Source organism: Puntigrus tetrazona, chromosome 18, assembly GCF_018831695.1.
Source record: "Puntigrus tetrazona isolate hp1 chromosome 18, ASM1883169v1, whole genome shotgun sequence".
NCBI classification, from domain to species: Eukaryota; Metazoa; Chordata; class Actinopteri; order Cypriniformes; family Cyprinidae; genus Puntigrus; species Puntigrus tetrazona.
The window spans coordinates 6,839,468-6,850,615 of record NC_056716.1 but is presented as its reverse complement, the minus strand read 5'-3'; the positions used below and the strand labels follow the sequence as shown (position 1 = coordinate 6,850,615).

Here is an 11,148-nt window from a genome sequence, read left to right as displayed (position 1 = left end):
CAAGTGCAGAGGACAGATGGTAGTACATGGATGGGTTCTTGATATAGATTGGAAATAATGGATCGAGAACAAATACATGATAGCTCATAATAAAAATACTGCAAGGCTTTCTTCAAGTCTTTAAAAGTATGCAAAACAAAACATTTATTTATAAATTATACTATAAAGATTTATAAATTATAAAGATTGACAAAACATTGGTAATGTCAAATATAAATATTCATTTTCACAAATGCATGCTGCTATAAAAATTATTATACATTAAAAATGCTGACAATGTCTAAATATGAAATAATAGGTTCTGACACCTGTTTATGATGTTATGTTTTGACTTGTAAAGTGCTGGGATGGTCAGTTGAGCAACAACGTCACGGTGTAAAAAAAAGTACCTGGACCTACTCTTTTGGGCAGAGTCCCACAGATAATTATAATACATATATTTATAGTTGCATTTTAAAAAGGCACTCAAGAACACCTTACAAAATCCATGAAAACAAAGTAAAAACATGAAACAATAAAAGCCACTACAACAAACAGACATAAAATCGCATAGAAGCCTTCCTATACAAGGTTTTTAGACAAGATTTAAAACATTAATAATTGATTGTCAAATAGATCAAACCATAAAGCTGCACCAGTAATTCCAATACATTCCAGTCTGCCTAAATGTATGGAGTGTGAAACGGTCTCAAATGTTGTGATAAGATCAAGAAGTATAATTATTGATAAGAGTCCAGAATCACTAGCTAGTAAAAAAAAATAAATAAAAATGGGATCCCTTTACAAGTGCAGTCTCAACACTAGGGAAGAAACCCTGATTAGAACTACAGAAAGAAAAGTAGAGAAACCCTGATTTGAAGCTGAGTCTGGTTTCTCCCAAGGTTTTTTTTTTCTCCATTCTGTATGGATGGGGTTTTGTTTCCTTGCCGCTGTCGCCTCTGGCTTGCTTGGTTGGGGACACTTAACTTCTAGTGACTATCGTTGAATTGACTACAGAGACCGTCTCTGCATTTAATAAGAAATTGGTCACACTCGTCATTATACATCCCTGTCATTATACTGTACAGTGCTTTGATGCTACCTGTGTTGTTAAAAGCGCTATATAAATAAAAATGATTGATTGATTGATTGAATGATTGATTAAGTCATATACATTTACATATATTATTAGTATTATTTATTCTGCCAGATATAGCTCAGTCAATTAAAGCCACCAATACACAAATATGTCAGCCACACAATAACACTAATGCATAAGGGAAAAAAGAAGAAAAGAATCAAAAATGAAACAAACAAAAAAAATTGGGGTAGACCCAACCAAAATTACAATGATAAAGTGTCCACACACACACAACAACAACACACCAAGTTTCAGAGACAATATCAAGCAAGAGTTTAGGGAATCTAAAGTACTGGCGTGGTTCATATGAAATAAATTTAAATATGAAGTACCTGCAGGTAACTCGTCTGGGATTCTGTTGCAACCGGCAAATCATGCGGAACCAATTCTCTCGTGGTTTCTTTGGTCTATGCATACAGAAAAGTTCAGTACATGAACTGCAGCAGGTAACAGGTGAACCAAATTTTAACACACGCGCTCTCATTTTGGCTTTATTCCTCGCCTTTTATATAATTTGGTGAAAGATCCGGTATGGATTTTTTCCCGTATCGCCACAGATTCAAGAGCCCAACTAAAGCAAACACTGACCACCCTAATGGTAATTAAAAGACGTTTCTCTCCTTCATTGATTGTTTACTACTATTACACTTAATGTATATTTAAAAGTAAACTTTTATACACTAAGTTTTTCTGTCTGAAGGCCCATTTATTATGTTTAGCTTTATAGATGGCAGTGTGGTGAGACCTTGGTCTTCTGTTTGTACTGTCCTTTGATTTATCTGCTGTTTGTTGTTTTTGTAAAGTAATTTGACAAATGTGCTGTACAATAGTAAAAATGCAAATGAATGGAGATTTTAACATTGATGTCGAAAATGCAGATAATGTTTTAGGACTTGTGTTAACTGACCTAATAAACTCTTTTTATCAAGTCAAGCAAAACACCACTAGGCCAACTCATTATTAAATCTAGCATATGATTAAAACAATATCACATGGAACAGATCCTACAAAAGCAAAGCTGGTACAGACATATCCAACAGGTCACCATTTGAAGTCTAAGTCCCAAACTGTCAATGTTGGCTAAATTTGCAACTGTAAGAACATGCGTGATAGATCAAGGGTTCCCAACCCTGGTACTTAATGACACCTGGCTTATTTTAATTCATTTATTTTCAAACGATCTTTCAGCTAATAATTCATTATCTACATTCCATTATAACTGATAGACTTGGAATTTAAAATGAGAGGTGCATTTATTAAAAGACAAAAAAAAAAAAAAAGTTAAAACACCAAACAAACACTTAATTATTGTAGTACCTTTGACAGGCAGAAGATAGTATCACACCAGTATGTTTAATGATTCAACAAAAGTTAAAACATTGTGCTGAAATCTGTAAGTGAATTTGAACATGGATGATTCAATAACTGCTTTAAAAAGATTTTGTATATTTAGATTTGTTAAACATGTCCTCTCAGTACCAAAGGAAGTAGAGACGATAATGATCAAGGATTGATGTGTTAGTGGAACAGGTCAGCAGCTCTGAATCCAAGGGGGCAGTTCCCTCACGGACAGATCGACACATGATGAATTATGTCCCATACTACATCAAACATACAGCATCACTTCTTGAATGTTTTAATAAACAACTGGGCTATCACACTTCCAAGAGGAAAGAACGGCTATGCCACCAAATCGTAATGCTAGTATAACAGTGAGTAATGATACACAAGTGGCACAATTACGTTGTAGTATAGTTATCAATAGGTTAAAGCCTTAATGACACTATAAAGACATTTAATTATCGCCATTAATATTCATATTCTCTTACTGCAGATTCTGGAGGCCAGATACTACAGATTCGAACAGTTATGCAGCAATATGTTAACTATAATTCAGTATTTTTGTTGTTTACTTGTTTGATTTATGCTGTTTTACAGCAATACAACTTTTTTAGAACCTTTTTCAAGTTCAGATGTAAACTTCAAAGCATAGTTTAACACTTTTTCACAATGTTACAAAATACTTAATATACAGGCTTATGTACACATGTAAATTATGCAACAACATCTTATAAACCTCCAGAAGATGACATATTTAAACATTCAAGGGAAGCACAAAAATGATGCAAAACTTTCATTTTAAAACTATTCTGAGCCGTGACAGAAGGACATCTTTTCAACGGTCATTAAACATCCAAATGTTTGCAGGGTTTTGTTTTCATGGTTTTTATACAAACACACTGTCTCTGTAAATTTATTTAAAAGTACAAATGGAAAGTACATTGAAACAAACATGAGACTTAATTGAAGGCAGCCTATGAGTGTTTATTTTGTCCAGAAATAGAATACATGTTGTTTAAATGAGACTGAAGTTGACCTCATAAGAAGTTGAAAATATGTTCTCAATGACATCTGAACTAAATTTTAACGTTGTGGATGTCCAGAAGACATCATAAAAACATACATTCTGGCTCTTTAGGGGACACCATTTCAACGTCTGACAAAGACATTTAAAAAGACAGTTTGGGTGTATACTTTTGTTGAGCAGGTACTGTACAAAAACTGCTGACTTCCTGTATGGATTCAATGTCTTTTCATAAAAATGATGGCATGAAAAAAATACAATTAAATACAATTAATAACCCTGTGAAGCCATGAATTTTAAAGTTACTGTTACATTGTGTGTTACAGGTAGTGTTTCTGGTTCCGGCTGATCTAATTAATGCAGCCTAACAATTCTTTAACAGATTTGAATAATAGACGTGTATTAGTGCGTTATGTCTAAACTAGGTTAAAGAGATGTGTCTTTAATCTAGATTTAAATTGACAGAGTTTGTCTGCCTCCTAGACAGTGTTAGGGAGATTGTTCCAGAGTTTGGGGGCTAAATAGGAAAAGAATCCAGAAGGCATCTATAGGAAGCCAGTGTAAACTAATGAAGAGGAGCGTGACATGGGCCCTCCTTGGTTCGTTGAAGACCACCCTTGCCACTGCATTCTGGACCATCTGAAGAGGTCTGGTTGTAGAGGCTGGGAGGCCAGCAAGGAGGGCGTTGCAGTAGTCGAGTCTACTCAGGACTAGTGCCTGGACGAGGATCTGTGTAGCGTGATCTGATAAGTAGCGTCTGATTTTCCTGATGTTGTACAGCACAAACCTACAAGATCGAGCAGTTTTTGAAATGTACTCAGTGAAAGTTAGTTGGTCGTCAATGATCATTCCAAGGTTCCTAGCTGACCTAGACGAGGATACAGTAGCCGAGCCTAGCTGAATGGATAGGTTGTGTTGTATGGTGGGATCGACCGAGAAAATGAGCAGCTCTGTTTTTGTGAAGTTCAACTGCAGGTGATGATCCTTCATCCAGACGGAGATGTCATTTAGGCACGCGGAAATTTGTGCAGAAACAGTGGGATCGTCTGGTTGAAATGAGAGATGGAGTTGAGTGTCGTCAGCATAGCAGTGATATGAGAAGCCATGTTTCCGAATGACAGAACCCAATGATGTCATGTAGATGGAAAAAAGCAGTGGTCCAAGTACTGAGCCCTGAGGCACTCCAGTAGTGAGGTGATGAGACTCTGAGACCTCGCCCCTCCATGATACCCTGAATGACCTACCAGAGAGGTAGGACTCAAACCACCGAAGGGCTGTTCCAGAGACACCCATCTGCCTGAGGGTTGATAGGAGTATGTCATGGTTTACCGTGTCAAAAGCAGCAGATAGGTCCAACAGGATGAGCACTGAAGATTTTGATTCTGCTCTTGACCGTCTCAGTGCCTCAATGACCAATAGAAGTGCAGTTTCTGTAGAGTGGCTGCTTTTGAAACCTGATTGGTTGCTGTCCAGGAGATTGTTTTGTGAAGGATGGGAGGAGAGTTGGTTAAAAACAACACGCTCTAGTGTCTTAACAATGAATGGCTAATGTAAGGCGAGGAGCTGTAGGGAATTGGTTGCTGATTTTAGTGGTTTTGTTAGTGAAGATTAACAAGATTTTAAAATCAATCTGATGTTTGATAGTGAGTCAGTGCAGTGTTGACAGAACATACTTCCTAGTTTTATTAAGGACTTTAGTTTATCAAGCATGCAGAACAACCACCCAATAAAGCATAACAATAGTCTAACCTTAAGGTCATAAAGGCATGAATTAACATTTCTGCATTTGACATTGAAAGCATAGGTCGTAATTTTGATGTTTTTTGAGATGGAAATACACAGTTTTACAAATGCTAGAAACATGGTTTTCAAAGGAAAGATTGCTTTCAAACAGCACTTTTATAACCGTTTACTTCTACAGTAATCATAAAACATACTAAAAGGTGGATCAATCTTAAGTCTGTGCTTTTAAAGTATTCCAGGTAGCCAGAAAGTAATTTTTATTTGTATGCTCAAATAGCGTGACTTAAAAGGCTAAATAGTTTTGTTTTCATAAACTCATCAAAACAATGACACTAGAAGAGTCTTTAGGACTAAAGCCGGAGGAGTTTCGAAATACAAAGGAATCACAAACGTATAAAAATGCGTGCATTTTACAACGTATCAGTGTGTTAAAACTGTGAATGCATTTTCATGGCCCTGAGTGAGGAAAAGGAAAAACAGTATTTCAGAAAGACTGAAAAAATATGGCTCATTTTTACCATCTCTGGCTGATAAAATATTGTTCTATATTGAAATGAAGAATTTTTTGTTTTTATGTTCTGAGGCAAATCTACAGACCAATAATAACAACATGTCAAATTGACCTGGCAACCGTACGGACATGTCAGAACGCATACATACAAGCATTGCAATATTGCATGGACGTTAATGACCCTAAATCTGGAAAAGTAAAAACATTAAAAGTTCAATTATATTTCTGACATGAACAGTACATGAGGGTTACATTTAATTTGGGGTACTCGGTAAACCTAGCAAAACCATGGTTAAACTAGATGTAACACATGACTGCCGCCCGGGTTCATATTGGCGCTCCTTATACTGCATTCACACCAAGTAATTCCCAAATTACATTTTACTCATACCTTTTTATATTGTCGGAGGCCTAAGTAGAACCTGGCGGTGATCACATTGTACATATGTCAATGGTTGAATTCGTAACTGTCAGAACAAGTTATAATTTTGAGTTCAGAAGCATTTTTGTGGCACGGCCCAGCAATGAAACCAATGTAACATGAATCTCTTCATTTTTGTTTAAGGCCTTTTATTATGTAAACAGTTGCACGTATAGGTTTCTTCAAAACAAGTCCACACAATCAAAGGTAAGGGTAAGTTCCAATTATTGCAATAACAGATCAGAATTGTCCACTGTTTTCACAAAATAAGTCTCTAAATATGTAGCCGCTTTGCTGCAATGTGTTGAATGAAGTAAATCTGCTAAACTAAAAGTGAAAAACAGTAACCGAGTTCCTGTGTCAGCGCAGATCAAAATTCTTTGGCTGTGATTGTAATTTGGGCAATGCAACTGATCTGTCAGTCACTGTAATGTCCTGGTCAGCAGTACCATGAGGACAGAAAGCCTAGCTGACTCGTGACACCTGCATATCAGTCATCATCCTCATCATCCGAGTCCATTACCCGTCGTCGGTTAAACTGTGAAAGAAGAAACAAAAACAAAACAGACATTCACTGGACATTTATGTTTAAGAACATACTGCATTTAATACAACCAAGGTTCTTACTTTTACAGTCGTTTTCTTTTCTGTTTGTTGGCTGACTTTCTCCAGGATCTCTATTAGTCCAGCCTCTGTAATCTAAAGATACAACGCTCAATGTTATAAAAGGCACGTTCTAAAATTATTAAGCATTATGAATGATGCTTCATACTCACTTTTCCTCCAAGCTGTCCAAAGCGAGTCATTTGTATCAAGTAATTCTCCACTGCTTTCGCTTTATCTGGCTTCACAAGAGCCAAATTACTCACTAAATAATAAAAAAAGAGAGCAACAACATGGTTACTGTAGATTTTAGTTGTGAAATATTCAAATATTTAGAGACAAAACATCTCGAATCTACAATGACTAGAGGTTTCTTAAATATCTGCAAATATAGTACAGTATGTTTATGTTTACAGCGCCTTTAAATAAAATAATTAAAAAAAAATATCAATAAAAAAATAAAAAAATTCTTTGCTCATGATCACGAACAAATAATTTTTAGTAATAAGATAATAATATAAATACTGAGAAAATCTCCTCTAAAGATGTGGAAATGAAGTGCTCACAAGTGGTGTCCGACCGAATTTTATTATGCTTTAATTAATGTGCAATAATATTATTCATTTTTACTTTGTATAGTTATATGGCTTTCCAAAGATGTGTAAATTAACTTACACCTGGCACGGGCAGACTGATCCAAGACTTGAGCCAATATAGAGTTTCTCATCTCCGTCTCTCTGTGAAAGCCACAATGATAGAGAAGTGTTAAGACATAATCTGACCAGCGTTTCTCAACCTTTTTGATGTTTCTGATTGAGATCTGTCGCCCTTTATCGTTAGAATAACATTTTTAACAGTTTGCAGGCTTAAAGTTTATTGCAGCTGTATGGTTTCTCTTATTGTTGAATGCAGTGGTTTTTAAACCTCATTTTGTATGTCTCTCTCATAGGCCACACCCAGTTCACGTATCACAGATGTATCAGGTGTATTAAATAAAGGAGACATACAAAATATGCTGGGGTCGGGGGTCCCCAGGACAGGTTTGAGAACCACTGGTCTAATACATATTGGCAAAAAAATATCACAATATAAAACGTAAGCCACTATACAGAGGATATTTCAAACGCACAAAAAGTTTACTGGCTACAACTAGACAGCTAATAAGGTTCTTCTCCGCTCTTTAAACATTACATTTCATTTAGATGAGTAAATTAAAAACTGCTCTCAAAAAAATGAATCTGGAGGCAGGGGCGAAATTATGAGGTTGACAAATGACAGTTTCAAGAACTTTACGTATTATAGATACGTATTAAGATATTTACAGATATTTTAAATAAAGAGCATGATTAACATTGGATAACAGAAATAAAAAGACCAATAACTTAATTTAACGCATTAGATACATTTTGTTTGTTGTTATTGTTTTATGTACCTCTGTTTGGCCTCCTGCTGCCCCTGCTGGTCACTAGAAGGATCCTAAAAGGGCATATGTAAAATGAATACGCATTAGGACACTGATCCTCAAATCCGGACCTCGAGGGTCCATGTTCCTTCAGAGTTTAGCTTTAACCCTAATCAGACACACCTGAGCACGCTAATCAGCGTCTTCAGGATCATTAGATCACAGCTAGGTGAGTTTTATCAGGGTCGGAGCTAAACTCTGCTGTGGATCGGACCTCCAGGGTAAGATTCACCCTGCATTAGGGGTACAATTCCAAATGTCCTGCCCTAAATGTGGCCATGCTTCAGAAACTGAAGTTGTAAAGACACTAAACTGACCATTTTAGCTAACTTCGTATTTGAACTCTTTAAATACATACAAAAATGATAAACACCACTCTTTTTTAAACTTATAATCCTAATGAAGCTCTGAACTGGAGCCCATTAAAGTCTGGAACATTCCACTTAATTAACTAGGGGTGTTTTTTTCTCGGCTCACTAGCTTGAGAGCGAGAAGTAAATATATTAACGAGAACGTTTACATGGATATTCAGGGCGGTCTAGGCAACAGTACACGAGAACGGAGAGGACAGATCTGATTCGTACTGAAAGGCCTGATGCACGGTTCACTATACGTCTAAACGTTGGATACTTTCAGATTTTTTGCTCGTTTCTCTTACCCCATGTTTCGCCTGCAGTTCTGCCATACGTTGCCGCCTAATGGCTTCTAATTCTTCATCAGCCATTTTTAATGACAGAGCAAGCTTTCAGATACAAACGCGACACAATCCGACTGCGTGTTTTGCTTCTGGACGGTAGGCTACGGCGAGTGTGGCTACGTTCTTCTTCGTGTATAATTCGAGACAAACTATATGCAACGACGGCGTATTGCTGCCCTCTTCAGGTCATCTAAATACTGCACGTAACACTCAGATCCTTGTGTAAAGTCCAGTCAAATGCAGAACATAATGCATCGATAAAGACTTTCGCTGTTTTATAATCCTTTATGCGTATCTGGATCAGTCCTTGCTAATCCAAAATACAATGCTCAGTGACCCAACCTAAGTCTAGTTAAAACAATGAAGCTGTTTCTAGGTCGTGTTAATCCCAACCAGAGCAATCGAACCTCACTCGGTCTTCTTTTTCTTGTTTCATGGCGGATGGCATCCAGATCTGGTGCATTACCGCCATCTAGTATACCGTTTTAATATATTTTGGCAGTGACATTTAGTACATTGCACCTCCCGACCACACTCACAGATCTGTTTTCGAATGAGATGTAATGTTTAATATTAAATAATTATAAATGTAATGCATTAATATTTATATTGTATTTGGTCCTTGAGTGTCGCTGTTTTAAAACATTAAGCCACAATATGCTTTTTTAGAATGTCCAAAAATCATGACCCGAACTAAGCACTGACTGTATTTCTTTATATTAGAGCCCAAGTCCATCTTGTAAGGAAGGGTTTATTCTGTGCATGTTTTTTTTTACTCTAAAAAATCATGTGCCCATTGACCTGGATTATGACTAATAGACTGCAACAGTTAAAAATCTTTGTTTGTGTTCTACTGAAGAAACATCTTGGATTTGGGTAAAATATGCCTTTAAGCAAAGTAGTCCACTAGCTAGATTACAAACATAGATTTTGTTCTTTACTACTAGTTACTGTATAATTTGACATAAACGTAAGTGAGCAAAGAGGATTTTAAAATATAAACTACAACTTTGGTATCATTCCTCTTGTATGTGCTCAGTCAGTGTTTACACCACAGGAGGACTTCAATACTACGTGATGCTACTTATACCTTCATAGAAAAGTTAACAAAAAATTATAGTATTGTTTCAAAAGAGCAATCTGATAAATATATGATATATCTTTTCTACCTAATCAGTTCATAATTATTGTATAGTCACTGTATTGACATAGACACAGTACTATAGAGCAGTGGTTTTCAATTCCAGTCCTGGCAACCCTGCATGGCTTCCTTATTTTTAACACACGAAAATGAGATCATCAGCTTATTTGTTTAGTTCATGGATCTCATGCAGGTGTGTCAAATTAAGTGTGCAAAATGTACAGATCAGGGAGTCCCCAGTACAGGAAATAAAACCACTGCTATAGAGGGTATGTACTGATGTCAATTTTCCATGTAGACAATCAGGTACACGCCACCCTGAGTGGAAAAATGCAGGTTGTAATAGTAGCAGAAACAATTGCAGGTTGTCGACAGTGGCAAGGAACCAAAACCCCACCCGTGACAGAATGGAGAGAAAAAAATGGGAGAAACCAGGCTCAGTTGGGGCCAATTCTCCTCTGGACGGACACCCAGTACTTAATTTCCAGTTTTAAGTGCATGTCAGATTGTGGAAAGGTGTGTGTGTGTGTTAGTGTGTCTGGTTCAGGTGATCCGTCCACGGGACTCATCTAGGTGTTCTGGTCTCCGATGAAAGTCATCTCTTGGTGCTGATCCAGCATCTGATCTGATTCTGAACTGAGAAACAGAATAAGAAAGAAACACACTAATAATGTAGATGGCATTCTTTTTGTATAATGTAACGAGTACATTGTGTTTTATGGGGAGTGTTCCCGGTTCTGGTGGATCTAATTAATGCAACCTAACAATCCTTTAATGGATTTGAATAATTTACATGTATTTGTGAGTTTATGTAAGCTAAAAGAGATGTGTCATTAATCTAGATTTAAACTGACAGAGTGTGTCTGCTTCTTGAACAGAGTTAGGGAGATTGTTCCAGAGTTTGGGTGCTAAATAGGAAAATGTTCTGCCGCCCGCAGTTGATTTTGATATTCTAGGTATTATCAAATGGCCAGAGTTTTGAGAACACAGCAGATGTGGAGAACTATAATGCTAAGAGCTCGCTCAAGTATTGAGGAGCTAAACCTTTCAGTTCTGTTTGTAATCATCTGGTCTACTTCATCCCT

The 11,148-nt window shown here is 36.7% G+C and overlaps 1 protein-coding gene across 1 annotated transcript; it reads right to left on the bottom strand.

The window, feature by feature from the left end:
* Nucleotides 1-6,288: 6,288 nt before the first annotated feature.
* pdcd5 (programmed cell death 5) lies at nt 6,289-9,253 on the bottom strand. Its single transcript, XM_043263916.1, has 6 exons — nt 8,884-9,253; nt 8,196-8,239; nt 7,439-7,500; nt 6,937-7,028; nt 6,788-6,859; nt 6,289-6,698 (listed from the first exon to the last, which is right to left on the bottom strand). Exons 1-6 carry the CDS (start codon nt 8,947-8,949, stop codon nt 6,651-6,653), a joined length of 384 nt encoding a protein of 127 aa, XP_043119851.1. The 5' UTR covers nt 8,950-9,253; the 3' UTR covers nt 6,289-6,650.
* Between the last annotated feature and the right edge of the window lie 1,895 nt (nt 9,254-11,148).

What these genes read in the sequence shown, in the direction of transcription:
- pdcd5 (XM_043263916.1), bottom strand. Translation starts at nt 8,949, where the DNA reads ATGGCTGATGAAGAATTAGAAGCCATTAGGCGGCAACGTATGGCAGAA. An exon ending in AACTGCAGGCGAAACATGGG is followed by an intron (nt 8,240 to 8,883) that starts GTAAGAGAAACG and finishes ATGCCCTTTTAG; the next exon opens with GATCCTTCTAGTGACCAGCA. An exon ending in AAAAGAAAACGACTGTAAAA is followed by an intron (nt 6,699 to 6,787) that starts GTAAGAACCTTG and finishes CTTCTTTCACAG; the next exon opens with TTTAACCGACGACGGGTAAT.